The sequence below is a fragment of the Geospiza fortis genome, unplaced genomic scaffold, assembly GCF_000277835.1.
Source record: "Geospiza fortis unplaced genomic scaffold, GeoFor_1.0 scaffold172, whole genome shotgun sequence".
Taxonomy (NCBI): Eukaryota; Metazoa; Chordata; class Aves; order Passeriformes; family Thraupidae; genus Geospiza; species Geospiza fortis.
In genome coordinates this window covers 3,974,180-3,990,843 of record NW_005054309.1, presented here as the reverse complement: position 1 = coordinate 3,990,843, position 16,664 = coordinate 3,974,180, and the positions used below count along the sequence as shown (strand labels likewise).

The window sequence follows — 16,664 nt, the reverse complement described above, 5'->3', positions numbered from 1 at the left end:
GAACAGAAAAATATGTAAATGTGACATGTCTTATTTTTATCTGCTGGGTGTAAACAGGATGTCTCCAATGCAAATGCAATGTTAGACGAATTTGCTTTGGTTATGGTTTTCAGAGTAGCAGCTCCAGATACAGCTTCCCCTCTCTGCCTGCAGCTTATTTTTCTTTACCAGTCACCAGTTTTTTATCAAACTTATAGAAGTTTCATCACCTTGTCTATCAAATTTCACTCAAAGAAACCTTAAGGTCAAAAGCTATTTGGAGGAGACAACTGTCAAGTGAGCAGGTTGACAATGTAGTTACAGAAGTCTTGTCACTTAGGAGGCCTCAAGGACTAATACAGGGAATAAAAAGAGTGTCAGGATTCCTTGTCTTGTCCTCAGTGTCTTTGGCTGCAAATTGTTTTTCAGAAAAAAGCAGTCTAATTGTAAATTGATGACTGTATGGATATGTTGAAAGACTGACCTTTTTGCAGAGGGGCTTGAGAGGCTGGGGGAAAAGGTGAGGTTAAGAATTTGATGTTAAGAATGGAGTCAGAGGGAGTTCTACATCTCGGATGCAGAAGAAAATGCTTAACTGTGAAGTGTGTGCAATAGGTGGGTTCTGAAGTCACACAAATAGAATTTATACTTAGTTTATTTCATAAAAGCCTTGTTTTTAAAACCCCTCTTAAGAATTTTGATGTCTGGGTCTTGCTTTTAAAAATCTTCTGTTTCCTTTGAATACTACTGTTCCTGTTTTTGCACATGGTGCCTCACTATATTCAGAGGTGAAGGCTTGAAAGTATCAGATAAAAATGTCAACAGTCCTGGAGGTTATTGACCATCATTTATCTGTGCCTGAATAAAAAATGTTGTTCATGTGAAATTGGAATGTTTGCTCAAACAAACATCAGACCACATTTTAGACCACATATTGCCCAGATAAGTTATTAATGGATGGTGTTATATCATAAGATCAATAAGTGTTGAAAAACCATAAAACAAAATTGAAAAGTGAATTGGGAATCGTCTGCTCAAATCCATCTGCATTCATCTTCAGTGCTGAATGAAGGGCTGCTTTGTGTCACTGGCCTGTTCTCTGCAGGACAAGGACAAGCAGCACGTAACATTTCAGAGTCCTGGGAGGAGGTGAGGGGCACCTGGGGTGTGGCTGGGGGAACGCAGGGTGTGTTACTGCCCAGCTGCTTTGCTCACACTGCCTGGAAGCTGAGGCCAGGCCAGGAGATGGAGAGGTTCAGCACAACCTGGGCATGTTTTTAAAAGGATTTCCTGCAGTCCTGTCTCAAGTCATTGTGTGGGGACAAGCTGCCCATGTGAGTGTGCTGGAGGGAGAATGCTGCAGTGCTGGCCTGCTCACAGATTGGCATAAAGGTGCTGAATCAGCAGCAGGATTTGAAGTCCTGATGAATAAATGCTACCAGCTGTTAATAATATCAATGCCATATGGAGTGCTGCAGTATCCAGGTATGTCCTGAGGACAAAGGAACCACAGAAACTATATAACCTCAGACTCCTTCTTGTAATTCAAGAATTTAATCTTGGACATCAGTACCAGGACTCTATTATGGTAACACTGGTGGTGGTCCAGGTGACACTGAAACTGAGGATGGACTCTGTGCTGGAGTGGCCACAGCAAATAAAGGAGATGCTCGTGACTCTGCACTGACCACTGGTGCTTGGCTGATCTGTGCTGGAGGTACAGTTATTGCTCAAATAAACACCCCTTCTTCTGTTTATTTTTAAATCAGAGAAGTCTTTGAACCCAAATCCCAAATCCAAGATAGGGAAATTATTGATTCAAATGTCATTTCTGAGCCTCATCTGCAGAGCAGGCTACACAGTATTCAAATGGAATGCTCAAAACTGGGCATCCAGACTCTCCAGTTTCCCCTGCTTATGTTCACACCAACTCCACTCCATTTATCTCCATTCACTGTGGCTGTTCAATTCACTGTTGTAAGGAGCCATAGTCAAGAAAAAGAACTGAGTGAAACGGGGTATTTGTGGCTGTGACTAGCAGCTAATGAAGCTGATTTCTTCTCCAGTGCTCCTTTAGGGGAAGAATCTGGTTGTGTATGTTGATAAAAGTCTCAGTAATGTCATTAAACTGATGGAGCCACAGTGAGAATAGAATCAACATGCAAACAATTAATAAAAAGGATTGTGCAGAAGTGAGAAGTGTGGTGATTAACTGAAAAGAGAAGCAAACCCAGTGTTTTGAAAATCCCTGAAGTGTGACAGGCTGTTACCCCTGTGCTCTGTTCCCTGACTCACTGAAGGCAGCCATGGGTGCTGTGTGTGAGGGCGTGGAGCAGTGCCTGGGATCCCAGATTGGGCATATGGCAGATCAGCAGTTCCTGTCCAGGGAAGGAGAACACCCTGGTTGTGTTAGAGAAACCTGAGCTGGCAAAGGTGAAACTTCGCGAGGGAAAAACGAGATGCAGTAATTGGATGACTTGATAAAAAAGGGAATGCTGACACAGCCTAGAACTCCTGCTGCAATCAGAATTAGTTAGCATTTGCATTTTAGGATTTTTCAAGAACTGTCTGATTTTGAAAGTTTTTCTACTCTGAAATGAATGAAACCAAAATATATTGAAATTTCTCATAATGTAGAATTAAAATGGAATTATTTTTGGCTCAGTTGATATGTTTCACACATCCATTTTTAGCTTATTTTAATCTTTGAAGCAATTAAATTACTTCTTTGTATCAAATTTATGTTTGTAAGAGTTTTGCAGACTAAAAATGCAAACATAGTTTCTGTGAATAAAATTCCAAACATTTCAATATTATTTTGGCCCCATTCAAAATAAAATAATACTTTATATTTTATTTATAATAGTAAAATAATACATTTTAATCAACTTGCGTAATGCCAGGATACTTCGACAAAACCATAGTTTTTTGTTGGAAGGCTCTTTAAATGTAGAAATTATCCAGGATCTCTAGGGATGATACAGTTCATAAAAGCTTGAAACAATATTTTATTGATTTTGTTTTGAAGAAATGGTCTTACAGATCTGGTGGCAACTGGCAAAAGGCTTTATGGTCTCATACAAACCCCTTAATTGTTGCAAATATCAGTGTACTCCTGCCCACAGATGACATTTCTTTCCTATGTTCATTCTTTTTCTTCTTGTCTTCTCATTTATTTATGTTTGTTTTTGTCAGTACAATTACTGTGTCTGACTTTAGTGAAATTGATTTTTCTTGGCTGCAGGCTGTCGAGTGTCCCTGTGGCTTTTATTATAAAGCAGTTAATATGACCTATCTCAAGAAAGAATTAGGCTGATTTTTTAAACCATTGTTTTTCCTGCACAGCAGCATCACTAGAGCATAACAATCTCAACAGCCTGGATTTGATTCTTCACCAGCCAGAATTATGTGCAGAGGCTTCACACGTGTGTAGGCTCTTCCACATGCTTTAAGTGGAAGAGCCTACATGAATGATGCATTAAGAAAAAATAATCTTTCTTGAGATTTTCTATGGGAAATGAAAAAACAGTCTAAGCTGTTCACATTATAATTAAGTTTACCCACAAAATAGCAAAACCTCACTATCTTTTAACACTACTGAGTGCTGCAGTGCTGTTCCCTGTCCATGCCCTGTCCCATGCTGTGACCCTCTAAGGCCCGAGAGCGTGGCTGCTCAAGGGGGGTTTGGTGCGGGGTGCCAGGCTCAGCACAACAGGGCTGGTCCTTGGTGGCCTTGGGGACAGGTGGCCTTGGGGACAGGCTCCCGGGCAGTGCTGGGGGAGGCCATGGCCCCACTTCCCTCAGGAGCTGCTTTGGGCCGAGGCTGCAGCGTTTGTGCCCTGCCTGAGCTGCAGCTCCTGCTGCATTGCAGCTGTGCCCGTGCCTGGCCCCAGATGCAGGGCAGGAGCAGACCTGCAGATGCAGGGGCAGGTGCAGACCTTCAGATGCAGGGGCAGGTCCTAACCCACATCCCCATGTCCCTCACGCTGTCCGGTCACTGCGGACTTGCTGGGACACCGCTGGGCTGTGCCTGACTCACTGCCATGACCACTCCAGCCCTGACCATGCCTTGCTAACTCACGTTCAGGGCTTGCCCTCAGGCCTGCCTCCTGCCCCTGGACTGACGCGGTGACCTGGCTCTTTCAATAACCTGACTTCCATGCCTGGCTGTGCCCTGCTCGCCTGCCTCAGGCACCACAGGACAGGCCCCTGCCCCTCCAGCCTGGTTGTCACACTTGGCTCATCTCCCCATCCCCTGGGGAGCAGCCATCCCCCTCTGGGCCCTGACAGATTTTGCTACCAAGGATATTTTTTTTCTGATGTCTTTGGGCTGTCCAGCCCTGCAAGTTCTTTTATCCTCCACAGTTACCTTTCCTTCATGCCCTGCTTGGTGGGGGGAATTTGAAAATTAAAAGCCAAATAATGTTGTTGGAAAATGCCTCTGTTAAATTTCTTTTCCCAATCTGTTCTTTTGCTTTCATAAAATGAGAATACCAGAGATGAAGACTGTAACAAACTATTTATTTATTTGAAGGTGTTACACAAATTGAAAACCATGTTGCCATTTTGCTGTTATTTTGCAGCAGATAGTTGAGGTGCTTGGGTGCTGTCTAGACTGTGGTAGGCTTTCTAGTTATCAAAGGATGCAGGATGCCTTCTGGATGCTTTGCTTCTCCTGGACATGAATCTGACAGAGAAGGTTCTTCAGGAAAAGGGAGAATAACTGGTCCAGTGACTGGTTTGGTCAAGTCTGGTTTGTTTACTTGAGTATTTTCTCCATCACACCTGTGGGCAGATTCTACAGCCTTAGGAGGAACTGGCTTTCTGTCTTTATGTTCATTTTGACTTTCTCGTAGGCTATGGAAAGTGATGTCCTCATTTGAAGGGGGTAGAATTTTAACCCAGCCCACTGTTTTTTCCAGGTGTGGGGAAAAAGAATTGGCATCTGAAGGGGAAGCCTGTTGATCCTGCATGGATTTTCCAGGTGTCTGATTAGCTTCCTGGTTTTCCTCTTCAGTGGCAGGCTCCTAAATAACAAGGATTAAGCATTATCTAAACTGAAGCAGTTCCAAATTCCTTCAGATTTGAAGATTACCCTTCACACTAAGGATCTCTAGTCCTCCAAGACCAGCTACAGAACAGAAGCTCAAAGGATAAATGGATGTAACTACATCTTGTGCCAGTGGAGATGAGTGCATGAAACTTGGGTAACCACAGTAATATCCCCTTGCATCCCCTTTGTGATTTACAATTTCATTGTAGAGCATTCTGAACACATTCTGCAGGATTGTCTCTATACTCTATTGCCCTTTTGTCCACCAAACAACAGTTGGTTTTATCACAAGAGAGATTTCTTCCTGATCTGGCCTTATCACTTTCTTGAAGCACATCTTTGTGAATAAGAAAACTTAAAAATGGCTAGGCTTTCAAAAGTTCAATACTTGTTTTGTAAAGGAGTATTACTCTTGCAATATTAAGATTAGATTAAGAAATACCTGCTGACTGTAGATTTCACAGGATATTGTGACAAACTGTTCCGCGCGACTGTTTACTACAGAGCCTTTGCAAAAACCGATTTTCTGTAAGAAGAAAATACAAGCATTTTTTCACGTGGAGCCCTGATACTAAGATCCTATCTTGTAAAATAAGTGATTATGAAAGGCTGAATAGTTATAGCTTCTAAGTGTATTTGTAGGGATAAACAGCTTGGGCAAATTTTTATTTTGGGATTGGCAACCTCACAAAGGCAGGCAGTGTTTTGATAAAGGCCTTGTGTTTGTAAAGGAGGGTTAGGTAACACAATAGCAAAACTAAGCTGACTACTTAAGGCCAAACTACAACAGCTTGCTTTGGTTCTCATGCAGCAGAATATCCCTATAAAGGCAAGTTTTGTGTAGAACATAATATAATTTTCCACACAGAATCAATTTCATGCCATACTAGTGAAAGAAACCATGGAAAAAATGCTGTTTCTAGTAGTTGTCTGTAAGTATATACATCTATAGGTATCATGGCTTGGATCTCACTTAAGGTGTGACTTGAAATGTTACCTCTTGACAACATGCCTGTTTAGTCTTCCAATTTATCTTACAATTTTTTCTTTAGTTCCTAAATGTTTTCCTTAGCTGACCTGATTGTAGTATGAATATACTCTTCATGCATTGTTAGTGATTTATGGTCTATGTCTGTTTCTTTGGAAGAAATCCTTTAGACTCATTCAGTTTTGTAAGGTGATTGCTACTCTACCTTATTCTGAATGGTATTTTTTTGTTTTCTTTGCTTATGGACTTCTGGTAAGTATTCAGATCTTTTGCTGAAATGTTTCTCTATTCTAAAGCAGTCTGTAGGCTTGCAAGACACTATAGAGTTATGATCCATAAAAAGATGACTGTGGCTTTTGATTCTTGTCTGCAAATGCCAAGGAGAGAAATACTAAATATTTGCTGAGGAATCATAGTATCTGGAAAACTGGTGTTCATGGAAAACTGGTGTACAAGGAAAAGTACTTACAGCTACTTCTGGTGGAAGTGGCTCACACATCGAGATGTCAGCAACCGTGTCATCTTTGGAGCAAGATGTCTCCTGAATTAAAAACTCCACAAAACGTGCAGGACCAATGACCCACTGTAAATGAGAGGCCAGTGGCAATTAGAACTTGTGCATGTGTCAGGAAGAATAAAGAATTTCTACTGATCTTGAAATATATTAAAAAGTCCTGCTATGGAAGGAGCAGGTGATACTTGGACATTACTGTTTGTTGTGTTACGGTGAATTTTTTTGCCAGTGCTGCTTTATTGCCTGGTCATTTTTTACTTCTTATATATGCACAATCTTAATAACTCATGGATTGGTGTAGTGGAAATCAGTTTCGATTTTGTCATAAGTTAGCATCCCCATAGAACTACATAGCCAAAGACCCTCTTCAGCGTCTTGTTGACAATTTATGGTTGTCTTAATAAACAGAATCATTTTACTATTTCTGAAATTTGGGTTAGAAAATGGAAGTGATTAAATAGTATATTGTAGTAGTATCTGATGGTTTAGACAAACAAGAAAAACCACTTTGCTATCTATACATACTGAATTTTAGAGAGACTAGGTAATACTGTGGTAAACAAAGAGGATTTAGCCATGAGGTCATGAGTTCTCTGTTAGTCTAAAATTAGTTCTAAGCCATGCTTATGTTCGTTCAGTGAATTGCAGGTATGAATTGGGAGGTATGACTGTACTTTTTAAAATACTTTCTATTAGAGAATTGTGAATTCATGGTGGTGGAAGAAGAAAGAGTTAACAGTGAAGCTTTTCTGAGCTTTGGAAGCAAGTCTGTGTCTTGACTTCTGCATTTCTTTTTGCAAGAAATGGAATCAGAGCCTTGGATCACAAAGATCAAGAGTATTCTGAATAGAAGGATTCTTGAGGGCTAAATCAAGTCAGATGAGCCTTGGCTTACCTGCATTGAAGCCCTTGTGACATTGAGGACAGAGAAGTAATGAGTTTGTTCACTCTCTGCATTGAATTTTGCAAGGCTTTGGGCAGCAGCCTCCAAGTATTCAGGCTTGGTTGGAGAAGCGTCAATGGGGCAGTCGGGACATATTGACCAAATATATTTGCCTGGAACTTTTTATTCAAACACAACAGAGTTGTTAGAGAAGACATAACCAGAAAAGCATGTTGACAGTGTAGGTCACTGTAAATGCATCTATGCTCCCAACCCTGTCCACTTGTCCTCCACTCCCCTGGAGTAAGATATATGTGGTTTGCACCCCTCAATAATTTTGAATCTTTATGTATTTACAGACCCATAAAAATGTTGCAGTGGAAGCAGACACCAAAGGAAAAATTCAACCTATTGACAGTGGGCTTGCTGTTTTTCCTTGCCTTTCACAAACTCACCAAAATGTTTTTCAGTTCAGAGGGTAAAAGCCCATATAGAAGCTCTGCTGAGTGTCCCAGAGGTTAAAACAGTTATTACTGAACTCTTTTGAGCTGCATTACCTCCCTGGCCTTATGATCACTGACTTGAGAAAATCAGGGCAGCTGAAGCTAATGGAGATACTGCAGTCATAATTACATTTAAAATTTAAAGTAATGCTATTTGGCAAAGAATTTTTCCAGTTCTCTTATAAAGAGTATGTTAAAGACATACCTGGTTGTAAAGTGCACTCATAAGTATTCAGATGAGCAATATTTCTTGCCTGATTTATATAGATAATTGCTTTGCATTGACCGTAAACCTAAAACAATATAAACATTTAGAAACAATTAATATTGCATCCTTTACAGATCATCTAGTAAGTAGACAGGAGTGTTTCATTTTCTTCTTGCAATTATGGAATTCTTTTCAATGCAAAACTTTTGTTAATACTCAAATGAAAATGAATCACATATCTAAGCATCTCATTTAAAAACCAAAGGCCAGCTCATCCCCTGGTGTGATTCTGAGCTATACAGGTGCAGTGCATGACTGCTGGGTGGCCTGCCCAGGGCCACTCTTCTGGCAGCTGAGAAGTGCCCAAGTGTCACAGAGTGCTCCTGGGTCTCTGTCCTGGGCTGGGTCTATGTCTGGAGCTCAGAGTTTAAACCCATAGATAATTCAGCATGTCTGGATCCAGTCACCTGTCTTCCACCTTCCCCCTTTTCCCTGTAATCATAGGGAGAATGGTAGGAAGGACCATAAATCAGTTTTGTGGCATAGTATGGTCATCCTTGCACACAAAAAAATCTGACTTTATGGCTGAAAAATATTCTTTGAGGGCTTCTTAGATACTCCTGCATGTGTGTTCAAGGCCTCTGGATATGCATTTCTTGGCTTCACTGAAGCCATATAAACCATATAGGCTTTGTGCCCTTTTTCTGCTGAAAACACTGTAATGAGAAGTGAGCAGAATTCTTTTTATTTTTTTTCTAGTTTTTCATTGAAAAGTTAAAATTGATTAGCCTTAGAAGCAGTCCAGGAAAATTTAATCATAACTTTTTTATATATATATGTGAACCTTTTTTCTTGTCATTCTTCATTTTCTAAGAGTTTTTTTCAGTTGTTCAGAGCAGTTTTGGTCACCTGTAGCAACAGTCTTGGACCACTTTCTGTCTTTTCAGCTTATCTTGCTGAGCTTTCCCTTTTCTCCTATTTCAGTGCAATTTTTGCAAAGTTGTCAGAATAAAAGTGGAATTAAACTAAACCAAAAATCACATGTTATATAAAAGTGTGTTTCTTTTATTCTCTCCTTGACAAGCTGTCTTTAAAATAAACTCTTATACTGTTGCTATAAAAAGTAAACCATTATTCTAAATAGTGTCCTAGCATGGCTATTTAGTTTGGTCTCTTTATTAGCTCTGGTCATAAACTTTCTTTTAATTTTCACTTTTTAAAATAAATCTCATCAGTCTATAAACTGACTAGAATGTACAGAGTAAAATTGTGGATATTATAAAATGGGCTTTGATTTTTTTTCTGAGCTTTTTTTTTGTTGCCCACTAAAAATGCAAGTGTAGGGTTTTTGCAGCCATCAGTGGTATCATCATATGTGAGATTAAATAGAAAAATAAAATCCTTACAGTTGAATGATCAGGTCTGGTGTTGCAGTTCTTCCACAACTTTTTGCTGAGTACATGGCACTCAGTATCTACTACATCCAAGATGAGATAGAAGACAGAACCAGTGATCTCCTGAAAACAAGACACAAAAGGGTCACATCCCAGTTTTGTATCAAACAAAGTAGGGACTCATAAAAAGGAGAGATGAAGAAATGAAAAACACACAGATGGAATGCAGAGATATCCTGAGAACTGAACACTCTGTGACAAAAGAGGCAAATCAGGTGAAATTCAGGTCCTGTTAGAACAGGCTTGGTCATGCAGCTAGCCAGCTGTATATAAATAACAGTCCTTTGGTCAGTTTTATTCTTCTGTTTCTGGTACCAGCCAGAACCCAAGAATAAAGACTAAACATGTTGATGTTTTCACTGTCAACTGCATTTTATTATCAGATTTGAAAGGTAGGTTATTTTGCCTGAAATAAGAATGACATTGTAAATACCACAACTAATAAAAATCTGCTAACATGGAACATTCCCAGTAGGCATTAGAAAGAGAAATATCTTATTTCTTAGGGCAATGTCTTCTTCAAGTGTGGATGCTCTCACTTGCTGTAAAGAGGCAAAGGCTGTGTTGATAGAGAAGCTTAAATATTCTGTCAGCTATCAGGGAGTTCTGTGAGAGACCTTGCAGGGTCACATGGATGTCTCAGGCTCACTTAAAGCTTCAGTCCAGTGCTTGAGTTCTGACCTGCGCTTAAATCCAGAAACCTTTATTCAGTTCACTGCAGCACAAAGCAATTCTGGCTCCTCTTTCCAGGCAGGAAGTACAAGGAAGGACTAAAAATACAGTTCCATATATCTGGTGCTTACATCATGCAGGAAGATGAGCTGCTGCATGGTGCAGCTCCTCATTCTGCTTCCACACTAGACATGGGTAAGCGCCTTTCCAGCATATTTATCAAGAATACAGCTTAGTTGGATCATGTTTTATTTATATCCTTAGTGGAAAGCTGGAAAGAGGGCAGCTGTCATTTATACAACCTAAAGGACTTAGATGTGAGCATTAGCTGCATGTTTAGACTGAGATTATGTCTTTGCTGAAGGGGGAGAAAAACCAAACTGAGTGACAGCAGTGTTCATTCATCCCTGCTTGATGTCATTGTGGAGAAAACACTTAAAAGGGCAACAGTCTTGTGGAAGTCTGAGGCCAATATCTGTATCATTTTGGCCTTATTTTTGGCCTCTGTTTAACAGTGGCTAAATACCAGTCCATAGGGCCTATGAAACTGGAGTACTGCTGACTTTTTTGTCTTCATACTGCTTAGAAAACCACAAAGTGGTGTCTGCTCTAGAGTTCTGAACAGATTGAGAGATACAAACTATTCTGATCACACCTATAGAGATCTGAGGGATGGTAATTGTATGTGAACTCTACATGCATACTAGTAATACTAAACCCTTTAAATATGAAATGGCAAAATGAAAATAAATATAAAGAATTATTAAATTGGTTTTTTACCATTGTCTCTTAGTTTTATTCTTACATATGCAACTTCTCATGCTTTCTACTATTTTTTGTATTTTCATATTATCTTTTTTTTTCCTAAGTGTTCTATAAAGTGATCTAGTAATGCCTTACACTGAGATCTCAGAGCTTGCTTACACTAATCCTGAGGTTTAATTATAAGTTTCATTTTGAAGGCTGTGGAAAGATCAAAAGTTATTTTGACAAAGAGTGACACTGAGGTGCAGCAGTGCTGTTTGTGCAGTGGCACAGCAATATCCCCACGCCTGGCTGCAGAGATCCTTCTGTGGAAGGGACTAATCATAATTTTCTGTCTACGTACAAGATATCTAAATACCATGATGATAATTCTCTACAGTATGATAGCTAATACAGCTTAAATCAGTAAACACACAATAAGACCAGTCAAAGAGTATTTGCTATTTGCTGAAAATGTGTTTTGGAGTAGTGCAGCATTTGGTACAAGTTTATAACTTTGCATTTGACTTCTATAAGAAAAAAGCCATCACTAAGACTATCCACATGAAAAAGAAATAGCCAAGAAAAATGTGCATCTTTAAGGAGTCTTATATTTGGAATTGGTGACTTGAGCTTTCAGACTGGTTGTTAAGGTATTCTGGAGGCAAAAGGACACAAATATCTCATTAAAGAAATTTTCTTATAATCAAAAGTGTCTGGTGTTAGATAGGTTTCCTCAGCTGAATCATGAATATTGATTATAAAGGCTGGTGATCTTAGAAATACTAAATGCATCCAGGGCAGGCCAAACTCTTGCCTATAGGTCTCTTGTATAATACCAGCTCTAATAAGCAGATAGGTTTATTACAAAATCTACACGTCTTTTGGGCTACCTGCTTCTGTATGTATCATTCTCCCCCAGGGAAAGGATAATTTGGGGCTTATTCAGAGCTCAGCAGATCACTGAAGATTTAATCATCCTTATTTTAATTTTCATTACAAGACCGTTATGCAAGGGCATTTTGATATCTGCTTAGTATTGAATAAAAAGTTGTATCTCTTTCCATTGCCAAAAGGATCCCTTCCTCAGCACTGCTGGTGCCAGGCTGCAATGTGTGCTGGGCAGTCTGGGAGCCACAGGAGATGTGGCAGCAGGGTGACCTGGTGCAAGGGAAAGAAATAAAATATTTGGGCATGTTTTGTAATTTTGGTTAAGTGCCCATCAATGAAGCTAATCATGAGTATCTTGTATGAAAGCAAGCTCTGTCCTACTTGCATATAAGTTAATACCAGATGGCTCATTAGTTTCAATTAGAGCAAAGCTGAACCACAGGTTGCTTAAGGGCAGATTTGAATTTGAAGTAACTTTGAAAATGTTTTTATCCTCAGTACTACTTAAGAAAGTGAGAGGAAAGACCACTGACTGGTGCACAGGGAAAAAAAAACTTCTTAATTTTTTTGAGAGGAATAGGAGGTGACATAAGGCTGTTACTGTCCATGAACCCCTTGACATTGCTGACTGCTCCTTAGGTACTCAGTCCCAGCAGCAGCAACCATGGGACGAAGGGCTTAGAATGTCTAGTTTGTTATTGCAATGACTCGAAACACCTTATTTACAGGATACAATAATAGATGGGGAAAAAAAAGAAATAATAAAAGTAAATAAGTAAATTAAACCCTCAGATAAACAAAGTATGCTCGCTCTAAAGCAGTGAGTTGTCTTTAGGAAATGGAGTGACAGACAAATCACAACCAAGGACCAAAATTCTCCAGTGTTGAGATATCTTTGGCACAGGTGAAGGGAGAAGTAGGGAGATAACTGAAGTGGTTTACAGCATGTCTGCACCTACCATGCTGCACTCTAGGGTGCTCATAGGGGGGTCTAATTATTGCCAACAGGAAATAGCCCCAGGAGGGAGGTCTGAGTACCAAACTCCATGAAATAGCTCCAGAATGGGGTCTGAGCATCTAACTCCCTGCCTGCTGATGTGGATTCTGGGCCAGCTTGTCGCAGACATCTTTTTCATTAAAAATCCTTTCTTAGGTTTTTGCCTGCTGAAGCTGAGGAGTTTCAGCAACAAGAGGTAAACAATAATTATCTGCTGCTGTGGGATGAATGCAACAGGGGGATCCGTGATTGGTCTTCTGTGGATGTTTGGATCCGGTGACCACTCACAGCAGAGCTGGCTCTCGCTGTCTGTCGGAGCCAGCTGCCTTTGTTATCATTCTTGCTATTCTATTCTTAGCTTGGCTAGCTTCTGAGGAAACATTACCTTCTATTTCTTTTTAGTATAGTTATAATGTAATATATATATATCATAAAATAATAAATCAAGCCTTCTGAACATGTAGTCAACATTCTCGTCTCTTCCTTCACCCAAGAACCCTTGTGACCACTGTCACACCAGCTCACCTGCATTATGTGGAAAAATTCTGAAGAGACCTGATCCGGTTGCTCAGTGGGCACATTCTGTCACCTGAGCAAGGCAATATAGAGAACATAGTGCAAAACACAGCAGAGCGTCTTTAGCTGTGAGATCTCGGGTTGCTGGAGTCCACAGTGTGTCTGCAGGAACCATGTCCTTGTAAGAGCAGCAGGAAGAAGTGTCATATCCTTGCCAGTACAGATCTTTAAGCATCTGGCAACGAGCCTAATTTTCTTTAGCATTCAGAACTCAGCCTTTCAGGTAAGGTAAGCTTATGGGAAGTGAGCACGCATTGCAAGGAATGCTAGCAGCAGGCTTCCATAGTGCCTAATCTGCCGCAGGCCCTTGTGAATTCATTTCAGGCTGTCCCTAGTTAGTGCCAATAGATTCAGTTACTGTAGCACAAAATTGTCATAAATTAAGCACACACAGAGAAATACGATACTTGAGGAAATGTGAGTGATATTCTGTAGGTATTTCCAGTGTATTTTTGCCCTTGAACTGGTTTTAGGTTTCTTCTGGAGAATGAGTCATCTTTTAGAGGTCTGTAAAGGAATTCCTTGGTCCCAAGCAGGATGTGTTTACACCTGTTAGTGCTCATATCTTTTGTGCAAAACACACTGTGACTTACTAGCCTTTGCACTCCAACTGCTCAAGGCAGCGGGAGGAAGGTGTAAAATGAAATTAAATCAGAGTAGTGGTGTTTCATATCAAATTTGAACTGATGCCTGGAGCTATTCCAAGGGCCTGCAGCAGAGAGTCATGACTGAGATTTGCTCTCTAATTGCCCACAGTGTGATGAAATCGTTTCTAGTCTGTGCATAAAGTTGACATGGCCTCTGGAGTCCTGTGAATAGAGCTTTGCCTTTGCCTTTGGAAATATTCCCTCATTCAAATAGATATTTCTGAGAAATAGACACGGGGAGGAGCATATACTGAGCAAGAGGGTGACTTACCTGGGGCTGCTCTCGGGCGCTGACAATCCTGTAGAGGCTGAGCACGTAGCCCTCCTCTCGGTCAGCGTTGATGTGGCGCAGAGCCAGGTCTGCAGCTGCCTCCACTGCAGCGTCATCGCAGCGGGGGCACAGCAGGGCGGCCCCTGCTCCTGGGGCTGGAGGGGCAGCAGTGCAGGAGCAAAGCACCTGCATGCCAAAGAGCACCCAAGCAAGCCAAGCCATTCTGCTTAGAGAGCCAGTGCTGCAGATCAGGGTGGTGAGTCAGGATGGAGGGGCTGAGACCTGAGTGAGATAACAGACCTTTATAGTGGAGCTGTGTCTCTTTATAAACTTTTGTTCCATTTTTATTACATACTGACCATCACCTTTAAACCTACAGCTGCAACAGTAAACACTAAGTCAATGATTACAAGGTTTTACAGAAGTGTTGTTGCTCCCTCTGAGACCAGACAGCACTTTTTCCTCCTGGCTTTCCATCTCTAATTTGGACTTCGCTGGGCAGATCATGCAATTTTGACCTCATGGCAAGGGATAAGAATACACACACAAAGCTGCTTCCTTAAGAAACCAAATTTGCTTGAATAAATCTATGTGCAGAACAGGTCAGGCTTCAGTTCTGTTCTGTCAGTGATCCAGTTCTTCTGACAAATAAAACAAAGACAAAGGTCCCAGTTATTTGAACAGAAAATGGTAAATGCCACAAGGTTGACTGATTTTGCAATTTCTATTTGTTAAATGACAGTTTTAAGCAAATATATTGACTCTAATATATGCAGTCAGTTTGGTTGTGATAGGAAGCTCAGTTTGGATTCATTCTGTGAGCATTTACATTCATCTGGATACCTACAGTTGAATGCTACCCCTTAGCCCTGGAGGCATTGACACCTCTCAAGGGTCATGGCAAATTCTTCCCAGAGAAACTTTAGTTTGAAATGACAGCAGTGTGCCTTGTGAATAACCTGTCAGGAACTCCATGCTGGAGACAAAGGGGAATAACTTCACAAGTAGCTTCTATCTTGAAGATCTAGAGAAGTGACAGGGACCATTACTAGCGGGGGATCCTGGTGAATGTCACTGGTTTTCTACTAAGGGGAAACTCTGCAGCATTTTGCCTTAAAGGATACCAGAAGCTGGGTTACCATGTCCCTGGCTCTTATTTTTTGTCATGGGACTCTGTGATTGCAGCTTTCTGCTGGAGGACATCAAGTACCTTTAGTTTTGAAAGTTCTATTGAATGAGGAAGAAAAAGTGCAAGTGAAGGTCATAATTGTCTCTTCAATACTACAGTGATGTTTGGAGTAGTTAAAGATTTCTATATTGTCACCTTTTTTACTGGCTGTGTAAAGAATCTGAGCCCAGAAGTGTTTAAAGCACTGGGAGATGGCAAAATGTGTCCATAGAAAGCTGGGATTATAGATACAGCCAGAAGACCTGCAACAGCACTGGAGCTGAAACTCCTCTGAGAAGCCTTTGCTTGGTGGCAGAGGTGCAAAACCCCACTAGCAGGGCAGAAGGGGCACATGGCTGCTGGAGTGAGCCCCTCTCGTGTTGGGTGAGAGATAATGCATAGACTGTGTCCCTGAGGGATGGGATACAAGGGCTGAATGTTGGGAAACACTGCTGTAGCCATAGTACAGGAACTGCAGCAGCAGCAATGCAGACTCGCTCCCATTGTTCCTTGTGCCTGGGGCTGCTTCCCCTGCGGCTAAGGGATAATAACTCATTTTCTTTATCCTTCCAGTGCATGGCATTTCTATGGAGATGGGTGCCAGTTAGTGCTGGCTGTGTCGGTGCTTCTTATAATGGGGGATTGTTATATCCCTGACTCTGCTCTTTGTACTCTTCCTCTGCCTGGAAAGGAAAAACTTCTCTGTTGAAGTAGCTGACCTCAAAACATGGACACAGCTGGGAAATCCGAGCATGTTCAGCCAAAGCAGCACATGAAGTACATGAGCTTCTGCAAAACAGGGTCTGAAAAAGCTGAAAAACATTATCAGCCAGTGATGCAGACCTGGCAAAACTCTTCATGCTGCATTTCAAGGGAGGGGGCATTTGTATTTCATCTACCACCATTTCATATGTCTCATTGCCCAGAGAATTGATTATTAAATACTGAATCTGTTACTAAGGCCTAGGTGCATGAAAATGGAGCTATACTGGTGGTGGGAGAAAAAGTGATTGCTTCAAAGCAGTCATGGAAAACAGATCTGTAAGGGGGCACAATGTGTCCTCAAGAGGACAAGTGCTAAGGAGAAATAAGATGAAGTGCAGCTACCAAAATGGA

At 40.9% G+C, this 16,664-nt stretch overlaps 1 protein-coding gene across 1 annotated transcript; it reads right to left on the bottom strand.

Annotated features, from left to right (window-relative positions):
- Positions 1 to 4,492: 4,492 nt before the first annotated feature.
- Positions 4,493 to 14,697, bottom strand: FETUB (fetuin B). The gene is made up of 7 exons (XM_005418996.1): positions 14,381 to 14,697; positions 9,535 to 9,645; positions 8,126 to 8,213; positions 7,430 to 7,596; positions 6,490 to 6,603; positions 5,475 to 5,558; positions 4,493 to 5,006 (listed from the first exon to the last, which is right to left on the bottom strand). Exons 1-7 carry the CDS (start codon positions 14,600 to 14,602, stop codon positions 4,590 to 4,592), a joined length of 1,203 nt encoding a protein of 400 aa, XP_005419053.1. The 5' UTR covers positions 14,603 to 14,697; the 3' UTR covers positions 4,493 to 4,589.
- Between the last annotated feature and the right edge of the window lie 1,967 nt (positions 14,698 to 16,664).